The sequence below is a fragment of the Polyodon spathula genome, chromosome 26, assembly GCF_017654505.1.
Source record: "Polyodon spathula isolate WHYD16114869_AA chromosome 26, ASM1765450v1, whole genome shotgun sequence".
In the NCBI taxonomy this organism is placed as follows: domain Eukaryota; kingdom Metazoa; phylum Chordata; class Actinopteri; order Acipenseriformes; family Polyodontidae; genus Polyodon; species Polyodon spathula.
In genome coordinates, this window is record NC_054559.1 from 11,142,864 (window position 1) to 11,162,917 (window position 20,054).

Below are 20,054 nucleotides of genomic sequence, written 5' to 3' on the forward strand. Positions count from 1 at the left end.
TAGTGGACAGCACTTGCAATTGCATCTTTTAATTAATGTTTTGAATAACTTGGACGAGGGTTTACAGGACGAATCCCTGGAGAATGTGGTTCTACACACATCACCGTCAGCTGTGAAAATCCTCACCATGAACATCCTGCTCCACTGGGGGTCATTCAGGGTGGCTTCCATCATGAACAGCTCCACTGTCTGTGATGGGTGACGCGTCAGGAACTTAATCAGGGGCTCCCTGAACGGGCTTCCAGCCTGAAGACAGCAATGCAGTACGGTAAACTCACAGCGACAGGGGTTTTCATTCATACACAGAGCATGTTTTGTAGCAACTTTTTTCCAAATCACAAATCAGCAGCCATTCCAACACATTTGGATCCAATTTGCACCATTTTTTGGTGAAAGGAAAAAACAATCTGTTGCTTTCAAATCTTGAAATTAAACTTCAAAGTTGACTGTTATACGGGTTTTGTAACATGTGAATTTTCCTTTCACAGAAAACACAGATTACAGTAAGCCTTTAACTATGAGACGGCAAGATCGCACTTCTCTTTTGATGACTTGTTACATTGGATGCTTTTTATATAAAAAGCTCCCGTTTTTTAATTTTGATCTAAGTGAGAGAATTCTGGCAGCAATGTCTTGGAAGTACCTTGGGGAATTCATAATCCGAGCTGTGTTTGGGGTCCATAAATTAGCATGGAGTGAAGTAACAAAAGCAACAAAGTCAGCATTATGTTTTTTAATTATGTTTACATAGGCATCAGAACTATGCGGGACATACAAAATTAGGTACGCTTTAAAAAAAAATAAAGACTGTTCAATGAAATGTTTCAGTGCACCAGAAGCAATGAGTCTCTCTTTTAATGTTGAATGAACGGGTTCACGCATTACCTCTATTAGCATGGCTCTCTCCGTTTTCATCACCACCTCCAACAAAGGCTTGACCAGTGTCTGGGGGGCAGCCGGGATCAAGTGGAACAGATTAATAATCGCAGAGCAAATTTTCATTTCCTGTTGAGAAAGAAGAGGGAGAATTACTTTATGCAACAAGTGTACCACCGCATCCAGATATTGCCAGCAACGTACTGCAACATAACAGACACTGCATAACATATTCTGAATCCCTCAGACTGAAAAGTTACTACTATGGTTATTAAAAAAAAAAAAAAAAAAAAAAAAATGGAAATAAAATGTTGGATGTTTTACTGTAACAATACAACACTTGTACTTTTTTCCTAGCTTAATTTGCTGTTGGCTGATCCAGTAGTAACCTCTGTATCTTGTTTCTTTAAACAGTAGAGCTTTAATTTAGATGTACTGTGCATGCCACGATCACCGATAATTACTTGACCACCTACCTGTTGGGACTGGTATATTATTAACCACAAAAGGGGCTTATCAAATCAGCCAACAAAAAAATCACAAACACTGCACCCCAACGAACTAAACACAACAGCATCACAAACTACACAAAATACACCCACTACCACCACAACCATAACACAAAATGCAACGCAAATACCATTACATAAAAACACCAAAAATATTGCTATTGCTTGAAGCTTGACTGCAATTCTCACCTCCAAACCACCTTCTACAGCAGGCTGCGCCAAAATAAAATAAAAAAAAAAAGATGCAGCATGAACAAGGGAATGGATATGAGAACAAACAAAAAAATAACAAGAGCCCTCACACCAAAGCCCCTTACAATCTTATCAAAAGGGCACAGTTAAATCTGAAAATAAGCCAGGAGTACAATAGACAAAACACACACTCGCAACAAACTGTACTTTAATAAGCAATTATATGTATACAAACGCATACAGTACACCACTACTGTGACTTGGGAAATGCTTTTGTTTGACAGCATAAACTGGTTATTTTATTAATCAAACTGAATACATACATAAGTTTGTCTTGTACTACAAGAGACAGGTAGTTTAAAGGAGAACTACTATCTGTAATTACCACACTGACTCTACCATTAGGGTTATCTTTATGTAGTGTCACTTTTGCAGTACTACAATAAACTGACAGATTTTGGGTTGCCATTGCCAAACGCCACTGCCAAACTAGCGAGAAGAAACACAAGATGATGGACCAGAACGTGCTGTAAATGAACTGGAAGTGAGCAGTCGAGCTGTCAGAGAGCCAATTATTTACTTTTTTTTTTAGGCAGAAGACCTTTGTGGGTCACTTGTAATTTATTAGCAGCATCTCAAGTTTTAGTTGCAAACAACCAGGCTATTGGTCTCTGACCTTGTAAAAACCAAGACCTCACTTTATACCAAAAGGAGCTGCTGCAAAATGCAACTTCAGCAGACATTCAAGTGAGCCAGGGTCCCCACTGCATTGCAGTTAAAGCCACTGCTGGTATTAAGACAAAGTTAACTAGTCAAGTCTGATCTTTTACCCAAGCACAATAAATAAGTGTTATAAAAGTCAGTTTCAAAAATGATTCTCATCAATGTTAGCTTTATTATTATTACTTTTATTGTTCCGAGAATCTTTTGGTTTCAGGCTTTGTTTTAGAATATGCAAATATTTTAATGCTCTGAACAAACTGCTGTTTTGTAAATCTTTGCTGTAGTTTACATGGTTGATTGCAGATAGACCACTGGTGTGAATTCGAAAGACAACATATGAAGTCATTAGATAAACAGCATGCACCTTCTGCACATTGAAAATGTAATTATACAAGCAAAATAAGCTTCAGCAGAATCAGTAGTAATATATTTGGCGCTAATAAATAAGGCAATAGATTTTAAATCCTTGGTCATCACTCCTTTAAAATTAGCAGTATAGAACACTTTGGAAACTCAGCTATGTTTTCCAGTAACTCACAACCAAACCGCAATGTTAAGGCACAGTAATTAAGAATTAAGTGTAACAATTTCAACAGAATATATAACATTCCTATTTGCATGCCAGCTATATAATTAATTAATTTGCATTCCTCTTTTGATGAGTTTTACAATCCCCTTGCAATTCTATTCTAATCTACAGTAACGCTGTTCATATAAAATAAAGTTAAAAAGGGCATAGAACAGAGTGGATGTGTGCATTTTGCACAGCCGAAATGTTATGCATTTATTTCACCTTTTCTACTTTTAACAAGGTTATCTGTCGGGGAGATAACAAGTAACCACCACAAGTCTCATTATGAAACAGAGCCGCAGGGGCCCCTTCCCTAATTAATCATCGATTGCAGCAGCTCACACTCAACACGTACAGGGAGCCAGTGCTGGGGAGGGCTTTGCGTAAACATCAATTTGCAGTCCTACAGCAATACTGTGGATCCTCATTACTGCTCTGTCCATTGAAGCCAGAGCACCATGGGTGGTATAATGAAGCTACTTTTATGAAGATTTACTGCAGCTGAAAAGCCGGGCTATTTTCAGACAGACAGTGTCACATTACAGGAGATACTTATAAAAACAAAACAAGAAATCACACACACACTAAAGTATTTTATGAATATCTTTTCGTACTTATAATATTCTATTGAGTTAATAGAGATCTTTAAGACGTCTATAAATATTTTTCAAGATGTTTCCAGAACTGAAGCAGGATTAATGAGATTTTGAAATGTTACGGGGTTTAGATGGAAAATATTTGCAAACCAAATCACAAATCCCCTTTGTTATATTGACAGTGGAGGTCAAAGCTACTATAACACAGCGCAGTTAAGTCTAAGGCTATCCATATAAAAGTTTCTTTTTTTAAAGACTTTACTTACATTTCCATCGCTTCGCTGTCCTCCTTTGTGATTGATCACCACCACTTCCATCCATTTCCGCAGGTGTTGCTAGAGGAAGGAAACACCTTTAACAAGCATGACTACAATACTGTGCTAACATTTCAATGCATAACAAACTCGGGGGTCAAAATGAAAAGCACGATCCCTATATTGCCATTGTCCCGGTTAATAATTACAATCCAGCACAATTGTGGTTTATAGCAGCCATAAAACAAATATCAAGAAGTCCTTGGATGAGACCGAAAGGCTACTCACCATCATTTGGTCGCAGAACTTGTCGTTGAAGGAGTTGGGGAAGAGCCGTGTGACAGAGGTGAGGCGGTTTACAACATTGAGTGTCAGGCTGCGGTAATCGCCCAGCATCATCAGCAGGGGGCGCATGTGGGTGTGGATCTGATCCACCTCGATCGTCGCCCCTTCCAAAAACTGAAATACACAGGAGGCACAGGATTGCGTTACACCAGCCACTACCACACTGGTGCTTGGCAACTGGAGAGATACCCACGGTATGTACATTAGGAAGGTACAAATAACAGCTATTTAAACGTCAGAGTGCCACAAGGATTAAGGGATAAAATGTATGAAGCAGATATTTACCACAGACGCTGCAGACGAACTCTGCTTCATCATCATGAGAATAAATTACAGAATGGGAGAAACAACGAAAAACAAAAATACAACATTTTGTACAGAAGGTTTCAAATGAAAGAACTTATTTAACAGCTAGTTTATCAAAGATCTCCGTTTACCACACAGCTCTTCAATCTACTGTGGATTATAGAAAATATATATTACCGTACCATCAAGAGTGTCAAGAATACATGCTAGAGAAGAACTGATGTGCATTTGTAACTTTTGGACAACAATGGGGTTTTTTTTTTGTATTATTTTTGGATGTTTCCAAGCTAATAATGTGTCATTTAGCTGCAGTTTTATTTATTTTTCATCAAACAAGTAATAACAGTAATTGATGCCCCTTTTTTGAAGCGTCGTATTTGTTCATTTGTACCTCATTATATCCACTGTACTGCAACTGCAACTTGAATACCCACCTTTCTCATGCAGGCTTCCCCGGCCTCCTGCAGTTCATTATTAGTGGAGTTAAGAGCCTTGAAGAGAGCTGCAATGATTTTCTCTCTGGACTGAGGCAGATAATTGCAGGCGGCCAGAGCATCTGGAAGAGACACAATAATGAGTCGCTTTCATGCCCCAGTAAATAGTGGTATTACTGCTTCAAGTCGGCATCCAACTTCTGAGATTCTTTCTGAAAGCACTCAGTTTCGGTTCCAATACACTCCCCCTGGATAATACTGGCCTCTCTTTGATTTAGGTAGTAAAGGCTTTTTCAGCTGCGGGGATCAAGGTGAAAAGACTGCATCTGGCACCTGGATTAATAAAGCTCACACAAAACACACAGCCCTTATGCTGAGACAAGTGAAAGTTAAAATGGACAGGGGCTCGTATGGTAGCTATGGAGGCACTAAAATAAAACTTAATGACGATCTCTGATCCAGCTCCTACTATAGAAAACAATAACTGCAATGCTCTGGCTGTATTCCCTTAAGGAAACCGTTTCACTCATGGACCCATTTCTGACACAACGGGCCTTCTGAAAACGTGTGTGCCACTTTACTTACTCAGTGCAGCGATGCGCAGAGGCACTAGAGATGGCAGGCTCTTGTAGCATGGCAACTTCACAAGAGCAGTATCCTCCGCTTCACACAGGTTCAGCAACTGAAAGAGTTAAACAAATAAAATACACACAGTGAACATGCCCACACAAACACACACAGAAACAAACATTAAAAGACACAAGCCAGCCTCTAAACCCATCTGTGACTAGCAGCTCACCTCGGTGTAGAAGACCTTGTGTTCCACCACGTTGAGGTCCATGGTGAAGAGCCGGGGCTGCAGAGTTGTGCAGAAGGTGTTACCTTCCATCAGCCCAATCTGGGCGTTGGCTGGCTGGTGACGAAGAAGGTGCTTCTTTGGGGGAACCATGTCCTGCAACACCTGCGGGGTGGGGAGAAAACAGCAAGGCCATTAGCAAGGATGAGGTGACATTTCTGAAACAAGCACATAGAATTTCTTTGAGCTTCTAAACTTATAGGGGGGATCAATGAAAAAGATCATGATTATTAATACAGGAATTCTGCTACCTCTTTGTGGGGCTCCATGATGACCGTGACACTTTTGCCTGTGACCTGCGCGAGGACCTGCAGGGAGTGCATGGCCTGCTTGCGGACAGTGGAGTTTGGAGAGGTGACCTCACGCACCAGGTCGTGGGTGACATGGTGGAAAGACTTCTCCTGTGCGGCCAGCAGCTCCTCTGTTTTCTCCTCGTCCTTGAGCGGCGTAGCACAGCGCACCAGGAGCTGCTCCAGGGTGGTCTTCGCCATGGCCACCGCCCCGTTCGACACCTGCAGGGAGCACAGCTCAGCAAAAGGGAGAGCTGAAGGCCTAAGTGGCTGAGATAAAACCTTTGGGTCAAAAGGTTATAAAGCCAACTGAACATGGGGTTTAGTTTTACTGGCTACAAACAGAGACCCACTTATCGAGCAAGCTTTTTCAGTATCATTTTAACAGCAAAAAAATAAAGATCTAGAGTAAACTTAAATCACGCAGAAATGCTGTTACCTCTCCTGTAAGGTCCATCATGACAAACAACAACGCCTTCAGGAAGGTCTGTTGGTTCTGGAGGACCCAGATCAGGGGCAGCCGCTCCATCAGAAACTTGATGGACACCACGCCACCCAGCTTGGCATACCAGGCCTGTTCATAGCAACAGGCACACAGACGCTCCACGATGTAGGAGAACAGAGGCAACTGGCAGGCCTGCAAGGGGGGGAACACAACACAGAAACAGCTGTCATTTCTCTTTTGTGAATTTAGTAACATGTCTAGAGGTCTTTAAAATCTATAGATAGGATTTTAATTATTCCCAATTGGATGACTTTGTGAAGTACCTATAAACTCTTTTTAACAACTGCTACAGTGGTAAATTGGACATTTGAATCCTGTTCATAAACAACCCCCCCTCCCCAACAGAAGTAGATGCCGTATCTGGATGCCTCACCCTCTCCTTGGAGCCCAGGATGATGCTGGCCACGTCAAAGATGACTGCCAGCGCCACCTCTCCGATCTTGCACAGCTCTTTCTCCTCGTAGGCCATGCAGATGGCGATGGCGTCGATCAGGACCAGGGGGTCCATGCCCTTGGAGCCGTTGTCCTCGCTGTGGAACATGGCTGTGCTGGGCTGGCTGCCAAGCTGGTAGCACTGCAGCAGGAAGGGGCCTGGAGGAACAAAGTTTACAATCCAGCCTTTCCCTCTCCCCTGGCAATAAAATCTCCTTTTTCATCACTTTCCGGCCTTGACATCTATGAGTTTCCCGGATTAACTAGCAGAACTATCAAAATGTAACTGTAAAATAAAATAATAAGTTCCAGCATAGCTGTAATATTGGGAACTGGCAAAATGCAAATTAATCTTCATGTAAAAGAAACACTGTCTACTTGTTAACCAGTATGTAAGCAGGACATGGATTTGAGCTGGAAGTCTAGTTCACAACTGAACTATGAGAGCTTACCACACTGCTGTGCCACAGCCACCATAGTGTAGTGGCGGATGAGGCTGGCCACGAAGGGGAGGGCGCTGGGCCGGAGGTCTTTAATGACAGCCGACATGAAGGCTCCCGTCAAGGCCTGCTCGAACGTCTTGCGGGCAGGGGTGTCCTGGGCTTTATACCGGTGTGAAATTATAACACTGGGGATCCACTTCTCTGTGAAACTGCAAAACAGATGTACAAAAACACTGAACGGTCAGGCTTAAACAGCTCCTCTTGGTGCGTTAAAGGTTATCTTTGATATCACCATCATTATTTATGCTTAGGCACAAAAGACAAGAAGCAAAAAGCAATATCACATTCACTCTAGTTATACCTTCTAAAGCTCTGGAAATACTACCAATAAGGCTAAAGTTTGAATATGGTACAGTTGAATAGAGAAGCTCCAAGTTGAAGATATTCTCTATGCAAAAGTTAGCCCTTAAACCCTTCAGTTTACAGAGGCTGGCAAGCGATGCCAAGTGTAGCCATCAAAGACTGCATTTGTAACTTAGGAGTTGTTATTGATGTCGATGGCTGAATAATGGAGTCATGTCAAGTCCTTTATTTTTATTTATATTTTTGTTTATATTTCATATTGTCAGCTTAGCTGTTGACCTGCGATCATGATGGATTATTAAATTTTATCACCATCAGTATTTTGAAGCCGGCAGTTCAAAAGAAGAAACAGATATATTCCAAATAATATGCACACTGGCACTTGAATAGAGTTTAATTACAGCCTGGCGTTAATTACTTCACTCCAGACAGTTCACATCAACTGGAACACATGAGCGAAATAGGGAGCGATTATAGATCTTACATACAGGAAAGTCAGACAAACTGAGAATATTAGTACAGTTTAAAACACGCAAGGTGGTTGAACTTGCCCACACAAACACACACCCACACAGCAATGTGTTTTTTCTTACTTTGGGTGAGCCAACAACTGGTAGAGGGCATGCTTGTTGTCATCCAGGCTCATCATGGCCACCAGGAAGCACTTGATGACCTCCCAGGCCTGCCTGCGGTAATACGGCTCTGTGTTGGCACTCTTCAGACAGTCCAGAGCTGTTTCAATAGCCTGCAATACAGACACCAACACTCAGGCACCACTGTAATTAACCATTTACGGTACACAAGCAGATGTGTCATAGACTTGTCTTGCCATCACTTTTGCAAACTTTGAGAAAGAAAAGTGTGTGTGGGGGGGGGGGGAGGTATTTGCACAAAAAGCAGGAACGTTATCTATGTGGGTGAATCAAATTGTGTGACACACCAGCTTATAGAAGGAATGGAGTGCACACTTTATTCTCATTCTGTACGAACAAAGGCTAAACAAATATTGGGAGCATGCTTGAGAACACTGTCCTCAATCACAGCTCTAAGATAAGCAGTCGTGGGGGGTGTTTTCCAACTGGGCCAACTCACGATACAGAGAAATAAAGAACTGATAAAGTGGGGTACATCGGACCTTGTGTAGAAGGGATGGATGTGTGTCCAGAACAACATTGTAACACACAAAACAGAGTGTAAGCAGAGTTCACATAGCTAACACAGTTAGGCAAGATATGACAGACCATCGCTGTACCTGAGCTTTCTCCCAGAACAAGTAACTGATCACTATTTTTGTTTGTAACTAGGTGTTACATTGTTATGTCTACTGATCAGGTTCAAGCTATATGTGAGTGTGCAACGTCTGAATATTGGAAATCAATAAATGTAAACTTAATAACACAGCAATTGGTATTGACGGCACTCATTTGAAGACATCAAATTTAATTTTCCTTACAATTCTGTACTGAAAAGTAAAAACTTAAATGGTTCAAACTGCAAAGCAAGGTTCTTATTTTCAACTCTATAATCAACTGAACTGAAAATGTGCTGGGAATTAAAAGTATGCCAGATGAAATAACACCATTTCTTTCGGAGATTTGAAAACTGAACAAAGAAAGAATGTAAAGAATGATTAGACCATTGTGATAAATCTAAAAGAAAGCAAAAAGGTGTAACAGAGGCTACCATAACTATGGAACACCCTGACACTTAAACTTGCAATCAGAAACATGTGTTTAGATTAATACAGAATGACTAAAAGTGGTACTGATGAGATTAGATGCAAATTACACCAATGTAGTGCATGTACAGTACAAAGCAATTAAAATCAGTCCATGCATTGTTAACAACTTTTATATAAAAAACATACAGCTGTTAACCCCAACTAGGCTACAGCATGGGAAAGCACCAGCAAGCAGCAGTACTACAATACACTCCAAATTAGGGAGCTACACTGTCACAGCACACAATGATCTCGAACTAGCAGAGCAAGCTTAATAATAAAAAAAAATATATATATATATATATATATATATATATATATATATATATATATATATATATATATATATATATATTTATATGTTTGGAAGCAGTGCTTCAACACATAATAAGATGCAAGAGACAAATCACAATTGCTTTAGAAGGAAATTAAGTACCAGCCTCAATATGCTTCAGTAATAAATTGCAAGTTAGAGCTGCAATAATTTAGAGTGTTGAATTATATTAGCAGATTTATACTGTTGCAGGTGCTTTAGGAAAAGAAAATCAAATGGATTAGACAGTCTTAAAGTATTAGAGGATGAACATGAAAAGCAGTCTAGCTGGAATTCTGCCTCATTTAACACAACTTCCTCCAGCAGCTTTACGATAATTTTCTATCCACTCACAATAAATTTTCACATGTGTTTTAAATACAGAAGTCCCTATTCCCTGTCCTTTATTAGCTCCCAATTCCTACTGTGCTTTTCTTTTCAGGGATATTTCTTTGAAAAGGCACCTCTTTTCCCCATTTCTTTGCAGGTCCTCCATGTATTTTTTGCTTACAGTCCCTTTCTCACATGCTCAAGGAAATATGCCAGTGATTTGTGGAAACTACACTTCGTGAAGCCAGAAGGAGAAAACTGCCACCACTATCTAACAAAATGTCAACCCAGGTGGAAGGGCAGAGTTCAACAGGATTTCAATAGAGCCGCTATGCATTATTCAGTGAAAATGGTAGTTCCAAAACTTTAGTTAATACAAACAGACAAACACTGATTCAACTCATTATACGCAGCTGTAGCCTGTACCTCAGAGCTGCACATGCAAATGAAATTAACCGCCGCAGGGAAACTGAGACAGCATCCATCTTTCGGGGCGAACGCAATTATGAAGATGACAGTTTATGTTTTCCCCGTCAACTGCGAGCGGCAGGAAGACCTATTAGTGAGCGTAAATAGTATCATCCATCTCTCTAAAGATTGATTAAGGCTGGAAGATGAGCACAGCTTATAGCTTGATGAACTACTTAATTACCTGCAGAGGACTTTCAGAGATGCTTTTCTTCGATGAGTGTTATAACAGGAAAACTGAAGCGTTGTTTTGTGGTTCAGTTTAAATTGAAAACTAAAGAGGCTACAAAGTGCAGGTTTTGAGATACAAGGCGTATAGTGACTTATTCACAGAGCTAAACTGATGCAGCTCCTCTGTAGTTTAATTACAGAGCTGAGAATATCTGCAACAAGAAAAATTTGAAACAACTGAAACGCTGCTTTAATGCAGCGGTGCCCCTTAACTGCATTTGTTTAAATTATTTTTGTAGTGCCCAATTAATTTAATCACAGATTCCCCCCCCAACCACAGTAATTCCCCACACAGCTTAGGAGAGCTGAAGGTTCAGTGGGCGTCCTCCGATCCCACGACTGAGCCAGTTTCGCACGATGAGAAGCAGTCCTTGCCGGTTTTGCCTCTAACCCACAGGAGCGCCAGAGCCAATGCAACGCTCCCTCTGGAATCCCCAGCAAAGACTGTCAACTATGCACAGCCTGGACACAACCCTGCACTCCCTGACTCACCCCGCACACCACATGGCCATGCTTTTACCAAGTGAGCCACTTGTAGGACCCCCGAAAATCTTCAACAGGTGGACCTCGTTTACATCTGTTTAGAGGCTCCTGAAACCGGCTTGGCATTTTTCATTTAAAAAGCCAGTTACCCTCAATCTACTACCCTGGTAGTAGATGGTTATGGATGTCAGACTAGTTTTGTGACATTATTACCGTTTTCCTTTCACACAGTTTAGTTTTTACTCTGATTAGGATGGAATTTGTGGTTGCCCTTCAAGGAGTACCTGTAAAAATAGGCTACACTTGTTAAACTATTTTAAGATTCCTTCTTTTTTTATGCGATAATGAGAGCAGTAGGCTTTCAGCCTTCTGCGGTGTTTATCAAAATTCATTTAGGAGGGCATAAAATAAGAAGTCATCGGTTGACTTGCTGCGAGCAGAAATCCAATCCCTCACACATTAGACAGTTAATATTACATTATGTAGATAAAGTGACCTTTGAAGAGCCCTAGCTATCGAGTGCTGGCTGATTTTTCGTGAAAAAATATATATTTTTAGCCCTTGTACTAGCTGGATCAGCTGGCAGCCCTCTCATCAGCGTTCACGCAAGCCTATCCAGGGCTCAATGAGAAGAACAATGGCTTTTCCACAGCCCACTGAAGTGAAGCTTTTCTCCTCACATCACGAAATGCGAGATGGATTCTTATGTTGTAACTCTCAATCCAGCCTGGCAAAACCATTTAGTACAAAAACCTAACCCCTATGGCAACACAGACAGAGTGGCCCGTTATTTAGGATATATAAACCCCAAAGGAGAATACATGAATAGTAAACAGTTTATTTCCTATAGTCACAGCCATTTAGTGTCCTTGATGAACTGTTTCTGCTTACAATCCTATATTCAATGTTTGAAGATTACTACAAGCATGTCTGGTTCCAGAACCTTGTCCCTAGTTGTTTAATACAGGAATACAATTGTGTTTATCAGACTTGCTGGTTCATTCACGACAGCATATTCCAGCGTCTCACAGAAGGTAAGAAGGCAGGTTCCACTCAGACTTACCTTCTCCATGGGGAGCTGAATGGAGGCCTTGCAGTCTGAGAACTCGGTGGTTATGCTGGGGCCCGGCACCTCCGTCACCACGAACTGTAGCTTCTGAGACTCCTTCAGCATCTTGCGGTTGCTGCCGCCAAACTTGCCCAGCACGCGGTACGCCACATGGGAGATGGTGTCTGCCGGGTTCCGGAGAGTGCGCCAGAGGGCCTGGTGGGAGAGAACAAGGGCTTGAATAAGCACCAAGAGATATTCTACAGAGCTTTTAAAATTACTTATCGCGTCAGGGACAGGAGGCGATATGTAAAGGTAGTGACAACTTGAATCATTACAACAGAAGAACACATTTAACAAATTAAATAATAGAGTTTGCTTGTATAGAAAGAAATATAGCCAGAATTATAAACACTAAATGAGCACTGTGTGCGCAAGAGCCCTCTAGTGGCCCTGAACAGAACAGCAGGGAGTCACGGCCACACTGTACCTGCATGAGCTCGGCGCGGACAGGCTGGATGTGGTCATAGAGGAAGTCCGGCTGCAGGTTGTCCACGCACAGCTCCAGGGTGCGAAGGCCCTGGCTCACCAGCGTCTGGGAGCCGTTGAGGGCCGACACCAGTGGGTCCATCAGCATAGGCAGGTAGGGCAGCAGGGAGCTGAGGCGAACTGGAACCGTCAGGCACAGCTCCACAAACAGGTCCTTCATGTGCTGCTTGTGCAGGCCACTCTGTAGCATGTTCAGGCCTGTGGATGCACAAGGACAGAAACACTGTGTTACATTGCCACTGGCTGGAGGTCTCTATATAGTCAAGCATAGTAGAGCTATTTGACAAGACATTTTTCTGCAGATTTCACTTGACTTTATGAAGCCAAACTAGTTCATTCTATAGGGTGATGCAAAACATTTTGCCATTGCTGTACATAACTTATGTTGTTTTGTTGGTGCCAAGTTTTTTTCAGCCTACCTTGCAGCAAGTTTGGCAGAAGGGGCAGGAATTCCTGGTACAACAGGTCATGGCTCCCGCCTCCAATGGACCTGAAGAGAGCCCTGAGCAGCAGGAAATAGTTGTAGGGCTCCTTGGCAGACTGGGCCAGCTCCATCGAGCTGTTCACAATCTTGTGCAAATGAGGCTGGAATCAAGGAGAGCACAAATCAGCCTAAACAATGACGGCCGAGACCACTGAAAACCAAGACGAACTCTATGAACAGTCACATAGAGGTTACATATCATATTAACAGTCACGGTTTGTTACAACACAGAAGATTCCTGGTATTCCAAATAAAGTCAATCGTTACTTTTCATTTCAAATAGTCAAACTCAAACAAAAATGTTTTTAATTGGGGGGGAAAAAAAAAAAGAGTTCAGGGATAGAAATAAGACTCCTATTCCATAGCAATTTTATCCAGGTTTTAGTATGCGCTTTATTAGCTCCAGTGTATAGGTAACAACCTCAGGTGTGTCTTATTAACTTGCAGTAAAACCAGGAAAGGATGAAACTGCTATGGAATGGGATTTTCCGTACCTGGAGTATCACTTTCTTAACTATCACAAGATTGACTGTTTAAAATGATGAGAGTCATATTCATGAAGAGTATGCTTGAGAAAAGAGGAGGGCATATCACAGCTTTAACCAGCTTTAAGTCAGAATCCGCAATGAATTTCCTGATTGTTAGTTTTTTTACTTTGTATGTTGCCCTTGTAGCCTTTTTGGAAAGCCACAGAGCTTCATTTCAGGGCTTCACCTTCAAATAGCCACATGTAAAATAACCTGCATCAATTTGTGTTCCATTTTATACATATTGTGGTATTTGGTAGGCAACCAAATAATAAATAGCAGCAAGCCCCACCCTCCCCCCAAAAAATACAATCTGGAGACCAGACCTTCATAAATAAAAATCATTGAAGACTTATTTATAAAATGATAGACAAATGTCTGGGCAAGAGCATGCTTCATTTGAAAACCTGTTTTATCCAGTTGATCATCACAGCTCTGTAGCTTGGGGCAAGCAAAGCAGACATTTCATCACACAATTAAAATCTGTATTCCTAAGGCCAAAGCATTAGTTCAAAGGAAAAAACACCAATGCAGTGCAACAGATGAAAGGAGTCTCTACATCAACACATTTTATAAGAGATACAACCCGAACACTAAGCTATTGAGAAAAATGAAAAGGCGTGCTCTTAATAAACCCTATTTTAAAGTGATCTTCCCTTAATAAAACTCAAGTCATCAATCCAGAGGACAAATGTCACGGCTTGTCACAGACTTGACAGAACTATTTAAATTCATTCAGTGACTCGCTAGGATTCCAACTTGGCTGCAGAAATGAGACTTGTCATAACAGTGCAGTGCGGGCCGACCTCCGAACCTGTGCCAGGTATTTAAAGATACCTGATCAAACTGTCTTACAAAATACAGTCAAAACTTGTATTATGCATGGATAATCACAGACATACAATCAGAATGGCAATTACACTTTGGCCTAACATGACAGAAGAGCCGAGTCAAACAACTCCTCTTTATTAGTAAACTTGATGAAGAGGTATTCAATCTTATATCGCAAAGGATTGCTGCAGGTGAACACACACACTGGTACAGCTACATGCATGAGGAGGGAGGCTGTACATCATCTGAAACTATAAAAGGTCAGCCCAGATTCGTGGCTGCCCTCACCTTGAGCATCTGCTCATTCTCTGCAGCGAAGAGGGAGACGGAGCCAAAGACCAGCTTGAAAAGCTTGAGGTAGAGGTTGGAGAGTTCCACGTTGGAGCCCATCTCAGGCAGCCTCTCCAGCAGGTACTCCACCAGGATTGTGGCAAACAGAGCAGAGGTGGACGGGTTCGCCAGGAATGAGTTTGCAACAATCTGGAGAAGGGGCCGAGAAAAGAAGGGATATCAGTACATACATTATAATCAGAATCTTTAGCGGTGTGCAATATAGCTCTGTATACTCCACCTTACGAGATTGATAACCGATGCTGCAGTACATGCTTCCCATATCTCATTCAAGTTAAAGTTAACAGTGCCATACTTAATTATAAACATAGGAATCAGCCACTTCAGTTTGGTTATTAGCATATGAAGAACACATATAAAATCAAGAACACCACACCTGTAGTGCATAGTTCTTGGAGATCCTGTCAACCATGTAGGGCACAGTAGTCTGGAAGATCTCCTTGAAGGTGAGGGGGTTCATCATGGTAAAGACCCCAGCGAAGTGCTCTAGAACCTCCTTCTCCTCCTTCATCCGCACCGTCTGGCAGTTTGCTACACGGATGTAGGTCTGCCCATTCCCAGCAATCTGCACCTGAAAAAATATATATTTAAGAGATAACAGGTCTTTTTTTCATATCTTACAATCACCCTGGCATACATAGAAATTAAATACTGTTAAATAAGACAACTGTTCTATGCAAAGCACTGCCACACAAGCACCTAATAAGGTTGTTAATCATGTTTTTGTTTTTTGTTTTTTTAAACTGAATAAGGAGGTCACCACCTACCTGATAAATATCCAAAGCTTGCATGGCGTATTTGACAAGCTTGATGTAGATCTGAGTTTCTTTAGGCTGCAGCTGTTTGTTAGGGATGAACTGAGCTTCTGAAAAAAAAAAAAAAAAAAAAAAAAAAAAGTCAATGATTTCCTTGATGTGTGAATGATTTAGAAACATAACATTCTGGGGTTTTTTTGTTTTTTTTGCACATCCCGAGTACCCCTCAAATAAAGCAAAGAGAGCATTACCTCCAGGGGCTTTGCAGGAGGTGATGCCCCAGGTGATGGTCTTGACTCCGCACACCAGGGTCTTGACTAGGCTGCGGCAGTCTGACACCTGGAAGGTCTGCTTGTCCTCCTTGTCCCCCTGCTTGTCAAAGGAGGAGGTGGGGGGAGCTGGGGTGACTGGTGTGGGGGGTACGGGTGGGGGCAGAGGCAGAGGGACAGGAACGGTGGGGGTGGGAGGTACCCCAGGGAGGGCTGCGGCATCCACCACACCCAACTCGGACTGCGGCTTGCACTTCTTAAAGATGGTGACCAGCTGGTAGCGTGCAATGGTGTGAAACTTGAGCACAAACACCTAAAACAGTAAGAAGAGGCAATGGGTAGACTTTTCTTGAACTAACATACATTACAACAATTACCACATTTGGTCACAAATGGTGAAAAGCACTAATATTTAGAAAACAATGGAGGGGAATTAATATTAACCCTTTGCAGTCCCATGTCGGACCAGGTCAGACATTACAATTTTCCCTTTCCAGTCCGATGTCGGACCCTGTCCGACATCATCAAAAAGACGTAAAGCACAGATCTCCAGTCGTTTTTTCTCTGGAAAAAGCTGAGAAAACCTTCTAATGGCAGAGTGAGACCGGTAGGAGCCGAATGAAGCCAAAATATATATATATATATATATATTTTTTTTTTTTTTTTTTTAAAAAGGGGGGGGCATATCTGATAGCCCCTACACTACAGAGATAACACAGACACAAACAAAGGAGGTAGCTGCTTCTGCATCCAGCGCTCAAAGAATATCACAGACATTTGCAGAGCTTCTTGAGATGTTATAGTAATAAAATAATGACTTGGATCACATTATTGAGGAGTTTGGTGATAAGGAGAGGATTTATCAGTATGCATGTCTATAAAGAGGTATGTGAAATATACAGTGAACAACGGGTGGGGCTTGGCTGTGGATACAATACTTAGTGTCCTTTTGCAATGCAATGCCTTTTAAACCTGTTTTACTCTGGAAAAAAAAAATAATTTAAACCTTGAATGTGAAAATAAATTGGACCTGACATGCCTGACAAGTGCTGAATAAATAGACTGCAAAGGGTTAACTAATCTCAGCTTATGTCCTTTAACAAAGCCTGAAATATCAGATACTGCTATTCAATGCTAGTCTTTAGATATCTGCTCCTGCAATGCTGGCCTTGTGGAACAACGCAAAGAGAGCCACCTGGGCACCAGCACTTGTGCCCTACAGTACCTCCAGCATCCTCATGAGGATGTCCCGGCCATTGCCGTTCTCCTGCTCGCTCTTGGAACGGATGCAGTCCACCAGGTTGAGCAGCAGCTTGCAGGACATGGTTTGGATGCTGCTGGGCAGGGACTCGTCGTCGATGTTCTTGGCAAAGAGCTGCACAGCCAGGGAAAGGTCGATCAGGGGCAAGTTCTGACGCACGTGGTGCACCAGGTCAGCCAGTGTGCTGTAGGCCAGGGGTCTGCCAAGAGAACACACACACACACACACAGAGTTTAGTACGGAAGTTTAAACACGATGTACAAGACAGACCCGAATTTTGCTGTATTCAAATTTTCTGTCTGCAGCTCAGGGATTTTCACTGCTGTAAAAGGGAAACGTTTCAAGCACAATGTTATCGAATGCAATTCAACAGTATTGCTAGGGCAGTGCTCATGCCTTCCTGCACCACAGTTAAGGGTAAGTTTTGTTTCAATATACCAGCTAATGCAAAACACAGAAAGGCACAGTGCATCTGCTCTCATTGAAATATGCCTATTAAAATCAAAATGGAATAACACATTTAAAAACTGAAACCATACACACTTTTAAGAATCCATGGTTTAGGGTTTTCAATTAGTTTATCACTTTCAGTAAAATAACACACTGAAAACATATACAACAAAGGTGTTTCTTAATTTAAGGTACATGATGACTGCACCTATCATGTGTATATAACTCACCAAATATTTAAAAATTGACCTCAATAAAATAACTTTTCATAATAAAAGATAAACTTGAACAAATGTTACAGTGCCTATTGGTACCCAGCATTGGTGTCTGGCACAGACTTATTTTTAAAGTCTGTTACACAGCACAAAGGAATATCCACTAGAAAAAGTGTCCTGAGGGGATCAGATGGTTTGTAATGGTAAGGGTTAGATTTTAGGGCAGGGGTTGCTTAAGGTTAGGGTTGGGTTAGGGTCAGGATGGTTTGATTTCGTAAAGTTGCCGAGCTCTGGAAGTGAAAGGTGGGAGTAAATGTCAAATGCCCTCGAATCATCTGATGCCCTCAGGAAACTTTCTAGTGGATATTCCTTAACGCTGCAGTTTGTCGCACTGACTCCCAAACTCCTTTTCCTCCTCAGACCTCCTACTCCCATTCACCTTTTGCAGTCAGCTGACAAGGGCTTGGCAGATATCCCGTCATGCCCTTCTTAAAGGAGTACAGTCTCTATACTTTGCATGAACCTCCAGTACAGTATCTCATAACAAAAATAAAAAGGTTTTTGTTTTTTTGTACAGCTATAATGTATTATATAAATCGCCTTACAGTACAATAATACCCTAAAATGATCTTAATAGTATGCAACACAAATATAGCTTTAGACACTGGGTCGCGCCGGTAGCCGGTTTATTTTGAAAACCCTGTGGTTATGACTCACCCAAACTGCAGCTTCACACACATATAAATGTAAATCTATGTATACATAGACAGTTTCCCTGGCACTGCGTTAAACTTGTGGTAACTCAAGGCAAGTTACCTTATACTGCTGTTATGAGGCAGTGCAGATTGAACTGTATAAATATACATAGTCTGCAAAATTTAGAACAAAGAGATTGAATTCCACACCAAGAGTCTTGCATGAATTACAGCGACTAAGAAACACTATTTTGACACTTGGAAGACACAGACATTTTGTATTTGAATGTATTACATTTATAATTTGCGGTGCTGGCATTCGACATTCATTTACACACAGGTGGTGAAACAGCAGCTCTCGGTTTTCTCAGCATAATAAAATAAACAAGCTGAGATAATGCATCAGCCAACAAGACACTAAGGGTTAACTAACTGAACAACCAGCAGCACGCCAGCCCGTGGTTTGCTGTCATGTGTGCAGCAGAGCGGTTTCAAATGAATTCTGAACAGGGTCTTTCATTCTCAGTAATATGATCTGCATTTGGAGGACTGATTCAATTAAAATAAGAACTGATGAATTCTTCCCTCAGGAAAGGTGTCAGGTTGACAGAGCTGGAGATGGGAGGCATCTACCTGGGGAGCAGGTAATGAACTGAGAGTTTCTGCATGAGCTTTCAAACACGACGCCCTGACAAGCGCTGTGATGAGAAGCCTCCCTCCCCTACCCCCTGCCCAATGAAAGACTTGCCATCAACCGACAAACAAAGAAATTACACCAGAGAACAAAATTAGCCTAAACATAATTCTACTTGACTTGGCTTCTAAGTGAAACCTGAATTAACCGCACAAGTGATACTCCATTGAAGGTTTAAAAACCAAGTTCAATAGTGAGAGAATCTTTCACCATCTTTACATTTGAAACAACAAACAAGGTTTCAGCACCTTACCTCAGTGTCTCACGAGCCGTGTACCCCAAGCCAATTAGTATGGACTCATCAAACAGCTTATCCATGCATGGAATGAATTCTGTAATACAAATTGTCACTGTTACTTACAGGATCACCACATCTAAAGCAAACATGAAGGCAATGAATTGTTAAAACTTAGCCAAATGTACTTTCAAAACCCAAAACACCTAGAACATCATGCAGACAGGGGGACGGGGGAGGCTCCTTGGTATGTGTTTATTACAGCTGCTAAACTCCTGAGTAGACTCCAATTAGGAAGAATGCTTAGCATGTCTCTTCTCATTCACTTTGAGTTAGTGTTTGTGAAGAGCTACTATTGATCACCAAAGAGAGTGCAATCTCTCTCCATCTCCCTTTGATTAGGTGCAGCATTGGAAGGTGGCAAGTGAATCAGCACAAAAAAAAAAAAAA

The 20,054-nt window shown here is 41.6% G+C and overlaps 1 protein-coding gene across 5 annotated transcripts in view; it reads right to left on the reverse strand.

The window, feature by feature from the left end:
• LOC121300722 (transformation/transcription domain-associated protein) overlaps positions 1-20,054 on the reverse strand; it is an 89,869-nt gene that overhangs the window by 63,059 nt on the left and 6,756 nt on the right. For 3 of the 5 annotated variants that reach the window (XM_041229452.1, XM_041229453.1, XM_041229451.1), the window contains exons 13-34: positions 19,623-19,701; positions 17,280-17,514; positions 16,037-16,367; positions 15,798-15,895; positions 15,407-15,601; positions 14,968-15,159; positions 13,257-13,422; positions 12,779-13,035; positions 12,304-12,504; positions 8,289-8,440; positions 7,342-7,541; positions 6,831-7,048; positions 6,392-6,589; positions 5,914-6,174; positions 5,606-5,767; positions 5,392-5,488; positions 4,807-4,928; positions 4,010-4,180; positions 3,734-3,802; positions 1,575-1,598; positions 886-1,005; positions 127-246 (exon numbers count right to left, since the gene is read on the reverse strand). In XM_041229452.1, the coding sequence (XP_041085386.1) occupies positions 127-246; positions 886-1,005; positions 1,575-1,598; positions 3,734-3,802; positions 4,010-4,180; positions 4,807-4,928; positions 5,392-5,488; positions 5,606-5,767; positions 5,914-6,174; positions 6,392-6,589; positions 6,831-7,048; positions 7,342-7,541; positions 8,289-8,440; positions 12,304-12,504; positions 12,779-13,035; positions 13,257-13,422; positions 14,968-15,159; positions 15,407-15,601; positions 15,798-15,895; positions 16,037-16,367; positions 17,280-17,514; positions 19,623-19,701 (3,668 nt within the window). The remainder of the gene's footprint in view (positions 1-126; positions 247-885; positions 1,006-1,574; positions 1,599-3,733; positions 3,803-4,009; positions 4,181-4,806; positions 4,929-5,391; positions 5,489-5,605; positions 5,768-5,913; positions 6,175-6,391; positions 6,590-6,830; positions 7,049-7,341; positions 7,542-8,288; positions 8,441-12,303; positions 12,505-12,778; positions 13,036-13,256; positions 13,423-14,967; positions 15,160-15,406; positions 15,602-15,797; positions 15,896-16,036; positions 16,368-17,279; positions 17,515-19,622; positions 19,702-20,054) is intronic. The other 2 variants (XM_041229455.1, XM_041229454.1) reach the window with 1 other exon arrangement.